At 38.6% G+C, this 15879-nt stretch overlaps 1 protein-coding gene across 1 annotated transcript in view; it reads right to left on the bottom strand.

Annotated features, from left to right (window-relative positions):
- Positions 1-2179: 2179 nt before the first annotated feature.
- DSG2 (desmoglein 2) overlaps positions 2180-15879 on the bottom strand; it is a 39467-nt gene continuing 25767 nt past the window's right edge. The window contains exons 3-15 of the mRNA XM_043996913.1: positions 15614-15748; positions 15264-15425; positions 14968-15112; positions 14325-14491; positions 13511-13648; positions 13200-13385; positions 12798-13063; positions 11109-11251; positions 10606-10833; positions 8667-8894; positions 5319-5449; positions 4603-4995; positions 2180-3651 (exon numbers count right to left, since the gene is read on the bottom strand). Of these exons, the coding sequence (XP_043852848.1) occupies positions 2647-3651; positions 4603-4995; positions 5319-5449; positions 8667-8894; positions 10606-10833; positions 11109-11251; positions 12798-13063; positions 13200-13385; positions 13511-13648; positions 14325-14491; positions 14968-15112; positions 15264-15425; positions 15614-15748 (3327 nt within the window). The 3' untranslated portion in view covers positions 2180-2646. The remainder of the gene's footprint in view (positions 3652-4602; positions 4996-5318; positions 5450-8666; positions 8895-10605; positions 10834-11108; positions 11252-12797; positions 13064-13199; positions 13386-13510; positions 13649-14324; positions 14492-14967; positions 15113-15263; positions 15426-15613; positions 15749-15879) is intronic.

Raw genomic sequence — 15879 nt, 5'->3', positions numbered from 1 at the left:
AGTTAAGTCTGGTTAGGATACCAGGGGATGAAAATTTTTGGTCACAGCAACTTATTAGACTTTTCCACTGACTGGCAGAATTGCAGTCTACACCAGTAGACTTGAGTGCTCATACAAATTAGATTAAAGATCCATGGGATACTAGGTAAAAAGTCACTGGGAAAGCTATAAGAGTAAAAAAAAAATGTATACTACCATAGTGAGAAAAGCACTGCATTAGAAGTCAGGAAGACCTGAGTTTGAATCTTGCCTCTGTTACTATTTGTGTAATCTTAGACAATTCACACATTGGGTCCTCCATTTCCTCATCTGTAAACATGAGGGAGTTGGATTAGAAAACTTCTTTCTAGTTCTAAAGTTCTATGATATAAGCTACTTTTTAAAAAAAGCAAGAGGAGGAATTTTGCCATGATAGATTTTGTCATATATAGGAAAAATTCCAATTCTCTACGTTTGGGACATTTCTTTGCCTTCATCATGATGAACAAATCGTTTATACCCATTTTCCTGCAGAGGGATGAGGTGGCAAATCAAAGCTAACATAAACCAACTTTTATCTGGCTAAAAAGAATGAGAAGAGTGTCTGAAGTCTATTGAATTCTCTAGATGACAAGTATCAGGAAAATCATTTATGTTAAATGAATACAGGAACAAAAACTACTATTAATTGAGGATTTAAAAAGTTATTTTCCCAGAAACTATCTAAGAAGTCTTTAATGTTATGTTACCAAAATATTTTCTGCGCGAGAAATATTTACATGTATGCATATTCATATATTCTGAAACATATATTATCAATACAGTGTTGACCTCAACTATACACAATAGGCACTTAATAAATTTAACTGGAATTGAATCAACTCAACTAAGTTTTCATTGGCAACGGAGTCTTCAGAAATTAAGAAAGAGAAAATTGAATTTAATCATCAGGCAAAGTAAAAAGTATGACCTAATTAAGACCTAAGTAATTTTAAAAGGGAAAAGTACAAATGTGTAACTCTTTTTAAAGTTTCTAGCATATAGATAGTAAGTCAGATTTCTTCGAGCCAAAACTTTACAGTTTTAGAGAGAACCCTGTCAAATTCCACAGGAATTGGCCATTGGATCTGGGAAGCAAATTCCATGTATCACTGGCAGCATTTGGAGAAGTTAGGTCAGGGGAAACGGATGTGTGTAGGAAAATAATTATACTACAGGTCTACTGACTTAGCTATATTGGGTCTTAGTGGCCTAGTTTAAAAATAACTATCCTATATATTTGCTTTCAGGCTAAAGGAGAATTAATCCAAATTAACATAAAGAATGAGTGGTTAGGATTTTTAATGACTACCTGGGAGGAAAAGAAAATATGTGGTGCTTTTTGTGAAGTCCAAAATTCAGTGTGGTCAGATGAAGTCTCCCGAATCAATTCATCTCACAGATGGGTCAGACACTTTGGGTAACTACAACGGCAGACTTGGGAGAATAAGGTAAACCTGGATTAGGAATCTTTGGAGAAACAGGTTGTAGGTAATCTAGTATAAGATATGAGGTCTCCAAAGAGCATATGGGGATGAGAAAAGGAGAATAAAACAATAGAAGCTCGCCCGATATAGGATAACTTCTGAACTCTACTTTTCAACAATGTTCTCTAGTAGGTAATTTCTTCCTCATTAGACCATAAGTTCCTCAAAGGTGGGGACCATATTTTATTTCACTTTTGTAACCCCAGGGCCCGGTCTGGTATATTGAAACTTAGTGAAAAGGGTGACTAACTTGAGTTCAAATCCCCTCTCTGGTGACTACTATTTGTGTGACCCACCACAAGTCACTTAGCTTCCTTGAGCCTCTTTCCTGATTTGTAGAATGGGTGGGTGTGTTTATGTGAACCACATGGCCTCTGAATCCCCTTCTTTCCCTAAATAGATGTTAAGTACTTCATGTTTACTGAATAGAAGGTGGAATGTATCTGTGTAATTATCTTCATATTTAGCAACTAATCAATCTCCCTCCTCCAATTATACTGTTTGTTGGCAGCTAGGTGGCAGGTAGAGAGCCAGGCCAGGAATCGGGAACACCTGAGTTCAAATCCATCCTCAGACCCTTACTAGCTGTGTGACGCTGGGCAAGTTACATAACCTCTGCTAGCCTTAGTATCCTCATCTGTAAAATGAGGCTTATAATAGTAGCCTCTACCTCCCAGGGTTGTTGTGAGGATCAAATTAGATAATAATTGTAAAGTGCTCAGCACAATGCCTGGTGCGTAGTGAGCGCTATATAAATGTTAGTTATAATAACAATAATAATTATTATTATTTATACCCTCAGTAGAACACAGAAGGCCCTCCAGAGCAAGAATGGGTTTTTTCTTCCTATCTTTGTATCCTCAGTGCATAGCATAATGCCTTGTACAGAGAAGGCGCTATTAAGTGCATGTATTAACATGCTTGCTGAATTGAAGTGAAATGAATTATTAGGCCACTTAAATTAACAGGATCATTTTCATGATCCCAGCAGGTCATGAGGTATTTCTGCAGCACAGGCCGAGAAGTAAACAGGGAACCTGCTGTCCAGGCCTCTGCTCACTAACTCAATATAGCGGTTTTCCAGTTATAAGTGACTGGAGACCTGTGTCAGTTCTGTGAGCAGACAGGGCTCATTGCTGTCTTATGAATAAGAATGCTGGACAGTGCTATGCTTGGTGACTCTGGTAGAAGACATGGTAATGGCAGAATTAGATGGAACAGATTCCTGTAAATCTAAATTTTGTAGGGGGTCTAGTGTTCCAGCTCCAGAAACCACAGTCTTTGAGGTTTGCAGATTCGAGGTGGGTGCGAGCACTCTTTCTGTTACGGTCATATTCGGTCCTACTGCTAAACTGGGGACACTCTGAATGGGCTGAAGGCTAGAGCTTGGGGCCAGTAACCTCTCTCTTTCCCTCACTACAACATAGTGTGAATCGGGCAGATCCTGAATGCCTCCTAGGCTACTAGCTATGCCGCCATTAGGCTGGATCACACGTTCAGTGACCACTACATTGCTTTCATTGGCATGATGCTGGACAAACTGCTGGTCTACCAAACTAGAGGCGGGAGCGTACACCCTCTCTGTGACCATGAGGCTCTGTGGTTGGTTGGCATTGAGGACCAGAGTACTCGGTGGTAGTGTGGAGCCAGTGGCATAGGATGTTTCTGTTATGACAATATTACCAGTAGGCAATGGATCAGGGAGGGGTCTTGTCACCTTCAGTCCCTGCCTGGAAGATAAGGATCTTTCAGAGACTAATTCCTGAGTCAAAGTCTCTGAAGTTGACTCACTCACAGACTTTGGAGCCTGGAAACTGATGCCAGAGGAGGAGGAGTGGGACTTTTCTGCCTGAAGAGTATTCTGCTCATAAACTGAATGTGAAAGTGTATTCTTACTAGCTTCAGCAGGAAGCTTGTGCCTTAGGCCAGTTTCATTATCTGTCTCTATTTTTTGGCCCATGCATATTTCTGCTAGTGTCTTGAACTTGATTCCCAAATCATCCAGGTAACGGTCATCCCAGTCTCCCTCGATGAAGCTGCAACAGCCAAGAGAACCATGAAGAGACTGCGTGTCTTCCTGAGAATAAACTAGAAGACAGTCTTTCCCTGTTTGAATTTCATCACTGTCAGCATAGGAAGCAGCTTTCTAAAAAGGAAATGAGAATCAAAACATACATAGTTTAGGAATAATGCTACTTTCAAATAACTGTTTATCATAATTTAGAATAAAGGAAAAAATTGTAAGTGGGGTCCCAAAATCTTTGGGTAATTTAGAAAAACAAATGCCTTTCCCCCCTATTTCTTCTATTTTCTTAATATATCAAACGAAACAATATATGTCAAGTGCTTAGCACACTGCCTGGAACGTAGTAGGCTTATTTCCTCCCCTCTCATTTTCTAACCATGAACATACCCTTACCAATCCATTATTCTGAGTAATGGGGGGGGGGATATCGAAAAGAAAGGGGAGGTAGGAACAGGAGAATGGGTGTAATTTATAACCATTTAGACATGATAGAGCAGAATTAAATTTGCAGAAAGAACTAGAGAGCCATCTCTTGGCCCCTTTTAACTCTCCTGGATCTTCTTGTTCCTTCCCCAAGCCTATAAATTCAATCAAAGCACCATGGACAGTCAGACATTGTTCTCAAGAACCCCAAAACTCCTGAAAGCAACCTGTCCGCTTCCCTGCCCCTAGCTCCCAACTACCAAGAGGGAGTGTATTTGGGGAAAATACCCAAAACTCAATCAACAACAACAACAACAAAACACCACCTCTTTGTAGCATTTGAGCATCATTTCCATTAATTAAAAAGGAAAACCCCAGTAATAATAGTTTCCCTCCTTTTATTCCCTTTAAACTTCTCATGAATAATTTTAATTATGTGAAATATACTATTGCGTTAATAGTAAAATCAAACATATGAGTTTGGAACAATACAACATGTAATAATGGGTTGAAACCTATTTTTGCTCATAATTTCTAAAGCCATTTTAAAAAAAATGAATTAGCAAACGTCTATTTGATTTTAAGTTTGTGATTATTCTTATAAACTTGCCACATTCATCTACAAATGATCCCCAAACAGATCCTTACATCACTGAAGTAGCTTCTCAGAAATTCTTCATTCAGTGCAACAGTGGCTGTCCTGGCTCCAGCAGTCCCCATGGCTCCAGCTGCCCCCGCCATTGTGGCAGCACTCATGCCTCCAGAAGCCCCCATCGTCATAGTGCCAGCCATGGCTCCAGCTGCTCCTACTGTTGTGACACCACTCATGGCTCCAGTAGCCCCTACAGTTCTTTTAGTTGCACTAGTCAGAAGGCTTCTGTGCTCTTCCCATCCTCCATCCACCATAGTCATAGTCCGATGGCCTGAACTACTTTCCCTCCTAGAGGTTTCACTGCTTATCAGGACTCCTGTTCTACTTCCTCCTCCAGCAGATGCTCCAAAATTCCCTCCATGATCTGTGGTCAGGAGAGATGTCACTACCTATGCAAACAAATTAAGTCACATGAGAGATTCAGGAGGAGTGGAAGGTCTATATGTGGTTGTTAGAGCCTAGGTCTCATGAGAATATGGGCGGAATGAGCAGGAGACAGTGTTGGAAAGGAACGGGACACATTCTTGGTGAGGGGGTGGGCCTTAATTTGGACTGATTCTCCTCTTCATTATGTTCACGGTACTGTGTCCTAGAGCCTAATGCAAACGTTCTCTGTGGTGGCCCTTCACAAGTCTGAAATGTCAGGCTAATGCTCTCCAGTACAACTGAAATTCAAAAGGGAAATAGTTTTTATAACATCTAATAGACAAACCTTGTCTTCGGGGGGTGCCCCTTCATTGTTCCAAGGATGCAACATCTCTACAGTACCAGGTATAGCTGTGAAGCCTTTTGCTCCTCCTCCTGCTCCTCCACAGTGGCACAGAAGCAGTAAGAGGGGTATAACTGGAGAGAAGGAAAAATTAAGGAGAGGAGAAATTAGTTTCCATAGGCCAATAATATCATGCATTCAATTCAAGCTTGGAAATCGGTTTGGTGTGTATTTCTCACTCTGTCCTGTAACTATATCATAGCTTGAGAGCTGGAAGGGAGGATATCTGGTCCAATCTCTTCATTTCATAGATGAGGAAACTGAAGTCCAGACATGGATGTGAATTTCTTAAGTTTACACAGGTGGTAAATAGTGCATCCAGTGCTGCACTCCCTGATTCTAAATACAACAGTCTTTCGACTGACCCACACTGCCTTTCTTTCTGACACTAAGCCTCATGCCTACGTTTTTCCTCTTTATCTTGTCCCTCCTCCCAGTAATTTGTTTTGTTGTGAGCTCAAGCAAAGACTACAGACTCTTGGTCAGAGGTATCAAATAAGTGGCTAGCTGGCTGCATTAAAGACTACAATACTCCTGAGTGGGGCCCAAACAAGATTAAAAAGTAACTGAGAAGTAGATTTAACAAAATAAATAGACAATAGGACATGGATGATGTGACTGTGTGTTTTTCTAAGTCAACACAGCTGGTAGGGATTCTTATGTATGGTTTAGTGGTTCCCATTTCTACTTGAGTTTGACACCACCACTCTTGGACGCATAGAGCATCTCAAAGGGTAAAAGGAGACAGGTTCAGTTTTATGGAGATTGTCTAAGACAGAAGCGTGTTTTAAAGGAGCATAGTGACATTTATTCTGGAGCTGTCATACAATATTTCTGTTTCTTCCCTGTTTTAAAGATGGTATTCCTCAACATGGGAAGTTAGGTGACACAGTACATTGAGCATGGGGGCTAGAGTCAGGAAAATTCTTCTCCCTGAGTTCAAATCTGGCCTCAGACACTTATTAGCTTATGTGACCCTGGGCTAGTCACTTAACCCTGTTTGCCTCACTTTCCTCACCTATAAAATGACTTGGAGAAGGAAATGGCAAACCATTCCATTGTATTTGTCAGGAAAACCTCAAATGGGGTCATGAAGAGTTGGACACGACTGAAAAAATAACTGAACAACAAATTCATCAACAAGGCACTTCTAATTTCAGGCTCTAGTTCAGGGCATCTTAATCTTTTTAGTGTCTTGGGACCTTCTGGGAGTCTTTTCAAACCTATGGATCTTTCCTCAAATAATTTTTAATGCATAAAATGAAGTATATAGAGTACAAAATAAATCAGCCATACTGAAATACTTTATCAAAACAGATTAAAAAACCAAACTCATGGACCCCAGGTTAAGAATTCTTGCTCTAGCTTATAACATTTGAAAATAATTAATGTCACAATCAATTTTAAGGATCACTGATAAGTCTTAAAACTCAATAGGTCTTAAAGCTCAATAAGTCTTAAAGCTCTAATATGGGCAAACTTCTCTTAAAAAAGATTCAAAACATAAGAAGAAATATTCTGAGTTTGAAAAAACAGACAAAAACAACAAAGCAAACTACATCTGAATCTTCTTATTATGCTTCATTAGAGAGCAAAGTTTGGTGCTAGTGATATCTTGTCTTAGATTCCACACAAACTGAGAAGCACCTAAAGAATCTCATTATAGGGCATTTTCACATCTTAGGCAGTTTCAGGTCACACAGACTTCCATCTTGTTTGGGTTCTCAGTGAAGAAGGAAAGATAATCTCTTTATTTTACATAGACAGAAATCAATGTCATGATAATTATTGATGAGCAGATTCAAACAAGTTTGAAGTTGTGACAGAAACAGAAATACCCATTTCTTAGTCCAAGATGGCTGCCTTAACACTGGCTGATTGATTCATCATGACTTTCTTTTTTCAAAAGGTAGAAACATTTATTCTAACCACGGCAGGTAGCCAACTCTGCTTTAATTTATTTTGCTGACTTGGTGAACTTACCATCTGTAAAACATTTTGTTAACTTGCCTAATTTGGGGGCTAATTTGACTGGAGGAGTAATCCGGGGACTTTTGACTAACTGGCTATCTGACTGCTATTAACTTAGTATGGGCCATTTAAAATTTCTCCACACTGCTCCAAAATTGATAAGCAAAAGATTAAGAAGCCTCTTAACTAAATAATCAAAGCAGAGTTTATTTATGAGATACAATTTAAAATTAAGAATACAGGGAAATAAAATGTACAACCTGACTGCCTTGCGGGTGTCTCTTTCTACCTGCTGGGCCTGGAACCCTTTTAATACAATAAGGGCCTTTGCCACCTCTTGCCTTAGGGTATGTTCCATTTTCACTGGTCAGCTCCTTTATTCTAACTCCTAGCCTCTTTCACTTTGTCTATCCCCCTGCTTCTAACTTTCCTCTCCTTACTGCCACTGCTGAACCCGTGTTTCTCTCTCACTGACCTCTCCTTCTGTTCTCCTAGTGCTCCAGTGTCCTTCTCTGTTCCATTTGTCTTGTCAGCCCCCCTGATGATCTTGTCCTTCGGCCTCCTCCTGCTGTCTAACTCCCAGGTCTGTATATATATATATATATATATATATATATATATATATATATATATATATATATCTTACTTCTCTTCACCCAAATCTCGGGGCTTTTTGCTCCCCCATACACATCAAGCTAATCCGCCAGTCAGGGCTACAGCTGGTGGGGGAGCACACTCGAGCTTCCCATGGGTACCACACCCAGGGCTCCAGGGGCCTGTGCCCCTGCTCCGCGCCTGGGACCTCGGCACGGGCTACGCCAGAACCCAGCCTGGATGAGCCCAGGATCTCTCGGATAGATCTGCTCAGGGTGGAAGGAGCTGGGGATCCCTCCCCACAGCTGTCTTGTACAGCCCATTGGGCTTTTTGGCTCAGCTGAAGCAGAGGGGGAGGGAGCACCTCCCACACAGAAAAGACCCTGAGGGCCTAAGGCTTTTTAATCTCAGCCCAAAGGTAGGGTCCCCAAATCAAAATAAATTTCCACACATCTTTCTCAATTCTTTTTTAATGTAAAAGAGCTGGCAGAAAATACATGCACATATATGTCTGTCTGTCTGTCTGTCTGTCTATCTATCTATCTATCTATCTCTGTAAGACCATTATAAGCAATGAAAAGATTGGGATCAAAATGCAGTAATGTCTTGGTGCAGCAGAAGGCAGGCACCCAAGATGTCTGCTGACCCAGTGGTCAAATCATGAGTTACTTGTCAAGGTTCTTAAATATTGCAAAATCAATAAAGAGAGGCTATTTTAATACTTACGTAGCAACAGAAGAAGTGCGAAAATCATGAGCCCAATTGCTCCAGATCCCAGCCCCACATAGGAGTCAAACAGTGGTTCAATGCAGCCACTACCACTCACACAGCTGCAAACTGTCAATGTAAGGATCTGCTTTTCAGGACAGCTTAAACCTTGATTATCACTAATTGACAGGTAGATTTCACTTCTGCCTACTTTCAATTCTTTTGGTATCAACCATGCACTTGTACCTGGGGTATACAAAGGGGAGAAAGTGGGTGGGATGAGAATGATTAATAACGGGAATGTTTTCCAGCTCCTAAAAATATTTTGTTCCATTCATAGTCTTAATTTTTATGTCTGCCCTTACCTAATGAGTTTCTACATGTAAGTCATACAGTTTAGTAGGGAAGGATTAAAATAGCATCAGAGTCAAAAATGACCTATTTGGGCAAAATGAGATTTTCACTATTTCTTTTGCCTTTCAAAACAACCCTGGGATGCCAGTCTGTGTGACAAGTCCAATGTTTCTTTCCCTATTGTGTCACTATACCTCTCATGATGCTGCCTCCTCTGTCATGCTTTCCCTGATTACACAACTTGAAATTGCTATTCCCTCTTCTGGACTCCTTAAGGATTCTATTTCTTTCATGTTTAAAGCAATTTTTCAGTTACACTTGGTACTTGTACTTGACATCAGGAGAGATCTGGGTTCAAATGGCACCTTTGACAGTTATTAGCTATGCATTTTGGGAAAGTCACATATCCTTTCTGAGTTTCAGATTCCTAATGTGTAAAATGAGAGGAAAATAATACTTGTAGCACCTGCATCTCCCAGGTTTTTTTCCTTTTTTTGGGGTGAAGATTAAATAATATAATGCATGAAAAGATCTTTGTAAACTTTGCAGCCCTATTTAAATGTCTACATACTTTATCTCTGCTATTAGATTTTAAGGTCCATGAACTAATAATTTATACATCCCCTAGAACACCTATAGGGTCTTCCACACAGTAGATAGTATTGTATATATAATCCATGTATTTTACCATAATATAGATTTTATTATTCCTTGACCACAAAATTACCATGTGATTTTGCCATAATGACATTTCAACCTTTAATTCACATCATTACTATATACTTGAGATGGGTTTCAATACAAGACTTAGAGAAAATTGAGTTCCTCATCTGACCACTGTCTACATTTAAGAAAAAGTGAACATTTTGACACCTTCACTCATACATCCCTAAAACCCTATCAAAGATAATCACAACAGCTTTTAGGCCTAGAAAGAGTGGGTGATTTCTGACCTTTGGTATCTACTCAGAGTCTCAATTGAGTCACAGGTAACTCAAGAGGGATGTTGAGAAGACTGCAATCATCAGGATGCGAGCGCTCCCCATCCTTCCCACTACTACTAGCAACAGCTAGCATTTATATAGCACTTTAAGGTCTGCAAAGTGCTTTATAAATATTTTCTCATTTTATACTTAAAACAACCCTAGGATATATTACTTTCTGTAGCTACCCTTTCCACTACTAATTATGGCTAGCATTTATATAAGTGCTTTAAGGTTTGCAAAGCAATTTACAATGATCATCTCACTTTATAACACTGGGATGAAGGTAACCACTCTGTATAGCTACAAAAGAGAAGTTAATTCTTTTGTCTGAAAAGTTATATCCAAATAGATATATGGAGCTGCAGAGTCTCATCTTAATGTTCAGAATCTAATATTTAGGGAAATATGAAAAAAAAATGAGTCTACTTTACAGATGAAAAAGGGAGCTGGAATTATCAAAATGTAATAGGACTTGGGGGCAGCTAGGTGGCACAGTGGAGTCAGGAGTACCTGAGTTCAAATCTGACCTCAGACACTTAACACTGACCCTGGGCAAGTCACTTAACCCCAATTGCCTCACTTAAAAAAATGTAATAGGACTTTCTGATTATGCTTACCTTCCTGGTGTCCAAAGTACCAATTCTCTGCCATTCCAGGCGGGTTGTCAATGACTGAAAAGCTGAAAGGAGAACTATTTGGATGACCATCCAGGTCCTTAGCAGTAACATTTACATATTCTGAATCATCACATATAGTTTGTACTGGATTTACGAGTTCTGGACAGTTGTCATTAAAATCTCTTACCATGATTTCAATGGTACCAGTGACTGTCTTTCTAGGAAAATCTGAGGGGACACAAGTGGGCACTGGTTAAAAATCTTGAAAAAGGTCTATATTATGATTTTTCTTTACAATCAGGTATAACAATGGAGAGAATCTCACAATCACATCTTTAAACACATGCTACTCTTATTCAGATCACTTGAGACTTTTTATCATGCTCTAAGTGAATAGAGCCAATATTATATGCACTTGGAAGATTATCTTCCATCTACATAAAATTCAGAAAGCAGGTTTGAATATTAAAAACATGTAATGATGTGATTATTTAAAGCCTTACCGTTAGTTATAGCCAAGATCTTTGCAATGTAAGTGCCATTAATGACATATTTAGATTCATAATCAGGAATTTTAGCAAGTTTGATTTCAGATGTGACTGAATCCACTGTGATCCAGTTGTCGATATCTTCTCCTTTGGCATACCTGTTCAGAGATTACAAATAAAAATTATTTGGTTGTGAACAAACTGACCATTCTCTTTATATAGAAAAGATGGAAGAGCCTACTTTAAATGATGTCAGGAAAAAACTTCCTAAGGACTATGGCTTTCCATAAATGGAATGGCCTGTCTTCCTTTAAGTCCTAGCTTCTCATCTTCTATAGGAAGTTTTCCCTAAGCCCTCTTACTTTTAGTACCTTCCTTCTATTTATTATTTCCTATTTATCCTGTGTATAGCTTGTTTGTATATATTTGTGCACATGTAGTCTCCCTCATAAGATTGTGAACTCCTTGAGTACAGGGGGTGTCTTTTTCTGTTCTTTGTATTCCTAGTACTTATGGCAGAGCCTAGAGCATAGTAGGTGCTTAATAAATATGTATTGGTTGTTTGGTTAAAAAAGGGACGGGTTTGGGGCAGCTAGATGGCGCAGTGGATAGAGCACCGGCCCTGGAGTCAGGAGGACCTGAGTTCAGATATGACCTCAGACACTTAACACTTACTAGCTGTGTGACCCTGGGCAAGTCACTTAACCCCAATCGCCTCACTAAAAAAAAAAAAAGGGACGGGTTCTCTGTCAGTGGAAGTCTTCAAGAACAGGCTAGATGGCCACTTGTCAGGCATGTGGTTATTTCCTCTAGGTATGGATTGAAGTAGATGGCTGCTGGGGTCCCTTCTAACTCTCAAATATTGAGATCCTTTCCCTTCCAATTCTAGGATTCCAAAATCTGTTTCTTATGTAATGTGTATATGCTTCTGTGCACACATGTACACACATACACACACATATTGCTAAGGGAAGCAGTAACTGATTACAATTTCTCTTAGAATGAAGGAGACATGGTGACTAGAACTAGTAAGGTAATAATCCCACAGTATGATGATTTGGTACAAATATATCCAGAATATTGTATTCAGCTCTGGGCACCACATTTTAAGAAGGTCACTGAGAAATGGAACACATCCTGAGCAGGGCAACCAGGACAAGGAGAAGCCTAGAGATTGTATTAGAAAGGGCAAATGGAAGGTATTCAGGTTGACCTAAGCACCTATGTTCTGTTTAGCCCCAGAGGGCAGAGCTAGGTGAAATAAGCAGAAGCAGCAGAGGGTCAGATTTATGCTCAATACTGGGAAAAACAGTCTAATAATCAGCACTGTTTGAGGTTAGAGATTAGCCCACTGCCTGGCCTACTTAGTAGGAACTTAACAAATGATTACTGAAGGTGAAATGGATGGCTTCAGGAAACAGTGGAGAGTTTTCCCCATCCTTGGAGGTCTCTAAACCAGGGTAAGTTGAGCTATTTTTCAGGAATGTGAGAGAAGGTATTCTTATGTGAGTATTACTTGGAATCTGTCCTCCCTAAAACCTCTTCCAACTCAGAGATTCCATGAAGCTTTCAGAAAGAGGTTCCTTCTTTGAGGAATACAAAGAGTAGGGCCTGGAGACTGATGGGGGTCTCCAAAATCCATCATAATATTAAGGAAAGTTAGAAACAACTTATAAAGAGAAAAAATGTTAACAAATATCTTACGTTACTTGGGCTACTCGTCCAGTGTCCTCATCATAGGCTTCAAATTTTCCAATAGTTCTACCTATTTCTGACCTGTCCATGTATTCACTGGTTTGGATCATGATTTTTTTGCTTTTAAAATAAACACCTTCCACGACGTTTTTCACTTTGACCTTGATAGGAATGGGTTTTACTTCAAACTTATTTCTAATTGATTTGTGAAATGGTGCTTTGTTGGTGACGATGATCTTCAAGTCAAGAGACTTCAGTAATTCATAATCCAATTCCTGTAAAAGAAAGAAAAAAGATGTCTTTTTACTTTTACTAAAATCCTCAAGCCCTGGAGCTAATGGGAGGAGTCATTATTTTCAACTTAAATATTCAATCAACATTTCCCAACCTTTTGAAACTTGGAATACCTACCTTAATAAGGGTCACAATTCCTTCATTGGTTTGAGTATCTGTTTGTACATGGAAATAACCCCCTTCATTTCCAGAAAGAAACGTAAAATTTGCCAGCCAATTATCTGTGCCTATTTCATCCAAGTCGGTTACTTTTATACGCATGACTTCCACATTTGCTTGATTTTCTTCGATTGTTTGCTCATACTACAACAGATGGACATATTGCTTTGAGTTAATTATTTTTCATTCAGTTCAACTTAATGTAAAGCAGAAAGTATTTTGTTATAGTAAGATTACATTAGTATACAAACACATATACAAATACTCACTGTCTCAAATTCAGCCACAGGTATATTGTCATTGACATCTAAAATGTTAATCTGTACTCTGGCTTGATTCACTGGCTTGTCTGTTTTTTGTCCATTTCCATCAGTTGCTGCAACAATCAGACTGTAGTGGCTTTGTTTCTGTTTTAGCAGTGAAAAATAACCATCAATTAAAGTCAATTACTTTATACAAATCTGAGTTTCTGGTGTCATGGAAGAAACACAGGATTTATGTGGGTTTCATCTCTGGGCTGTCAATTACTAGCTGTGTTTTGGACAAGTCACTTAACCTCCTTGAGCCTCAGTTTCCATTTTTGAAAAAAAATCAAAGGATTGGATTAAATAACCTATTAGTTTTCCCTCTCCCCCTCTCTGACTCTACAGGCTTATTATCATCTGTTTTTGACTGTTTTCAGAAGAAACCACATCTTTGTGCTTTTATAATGGAGCCTATGTTAGAGTAGAAAGATCACTGGTTCTGGAGTCAGAGGAACCTTCTACCTGAGATTATGCTTCATTTATACTACTACAAAGAGCCTGAACTTATACTTTTTTCCATGTCATCTCCCTCATTAGATTGTGAGCTTCTTGAAGAAAGGGATGGGTTTTTTGCCTTTTACTGTTATCCATAATGCTTGGTACATGTTGACTACTTAGTAAATGCTGATTAATCAACTCTTTTAGTAGGTGTAATAATAAAGCAAAGTAGAGAAATGAAGGTGAAATTAAAATTTTAAATGGAGAAGGTAACTAAAATACACATTAGAATTTCAAGGCCAGGGAGAGTTGAAACAAGAATATGAAAGTACTATTTTACCTCTCTATCCAGAAGAAAGGTTGTAGTTCGAATCTCTCCTTTGTCTTTATCAAGGAAGAAAACAAAAGGCTGGGGAGGATCCTGAGAGACAATCTTGTAAGAAATTTGGGAATTGATATGACCTGGCTCATCAGCATCTGTGGCACTAATTTTCATTACAAGTGTATCTGGAAACAGAACAAAAATATTTTCCACTTCATTCAAACTCTTCTTTCCATAGTTTTATACTTTATATGGGCTTTAGTTTGACTTTAAAAGTCAGGCTGGAGTTGCCAAATGTGTGAATATAAACCAAAGGAAAATGATTCTTTACTTGCATGTTGTATTAGAAGAGACATGCTTCTGTTTTTTTATCTTTAAAATTTGTATATGTTATACCTATTACCCCCACCACCCCATGTGTGCACACACACACACACACACACACACACACACACACGCACATGTACATATATCTTATATAAAGCCTTTTGAGCTTTTCAAAAGAAAGATTGTTCTTAACCTAGAATAATTTTATTTTTTAAGTATTTATACTTGTGGTAGTTTTTTTATTCCAAAAAGATTACGAGGGTTAAAAGTACACTCACTTAAAGATACTTTAAAATTACTTTATATGTTCGTTAGTAAAATAGTAAGAACTTACTTGGTGTACTTAGTTCTTCAACAGACCCAACAAAGACATCTTGGGTGAACACAGGCTCATTATCATTTATATCCAGAACCTTAATTCGCAACTCTAGTGGCCTTTCCACATTGTTCCCCCTCTCATCCAAAGCATAGCCTGTTAGCTGATATTACATTGCACAATTAAATAAGGAACAAAATATTTCATGTTAAGTCAAAATAAAAGGTGACTTGAAAATTAAGGTAACAAATCTCACAACATTAAAACAAACAGGTTGCAGGTAATTAAAACAAATGCAAAATAATCCCACTTACTATAAACATTGGGACTTCTTCTCGGTCAAGAATCTTGGTAACATTTAATTCACCAGTATTTTGATCAAAGACAAATATACCAAACGGTGGTTCTGTAATCCCTTGTCCAGTGTAACGATAGGTGATTTTCATGTGGCTTTCCTGGGAAACATCAGAGTGTATCTGGCAGAAAAATGACAGATCGAATACATTAATAAATTTAAAAAAAACCCTTTTTATTTTTAGGTAAGAAGTTTTACAAAGGAAAAATTTCCTTTGAATGAGTAGAGATGTTACAAGGGAGAGTTCTGCCACACAATTCGTGCATACCCAGTAGCACATGCACTTTTTATCTTGTTTATTAGACTTACTTTGGCAATTGGGTTCTTCTTTGAGAGGTCCTCCCCTTCCCGAAGGGCCACAGGGGATGTGATCCACTCTCGCTTTTGTCGCAATAAATGCCCTTTTTGAAAGATCTGATCATTTTCATTACTTGTATACAAAACCTATGAAGATAAAACAAGACAGAATTCTGAGTGTCTTAAATCTTGGAGATTATGCTATGGTTATATACACAATTTTCAAAATATAGGATCCTGTAAGTTCATTTGTCCAAACTAACTTTCAAATGCCTAAT

This window comes from Dromiciops gliroides, chromosome 1 (assembly GCF_019393635.1).
Source record: "Dromiciops gliroides isolate mDroGli1 chromosome 1, mDroGli1.pri, whole genome shotgun sequence".
NCBI classification, from domain to species: Eukaryota; Metazoa; Chordata; class Mammalia; order Microbiotheria; family Microbiotheriidae; genus Dromiciops; species Dromiciops gliroides.
This window is presented reverse-complemented; position numbering and strand designations above follow the sequence as displayed.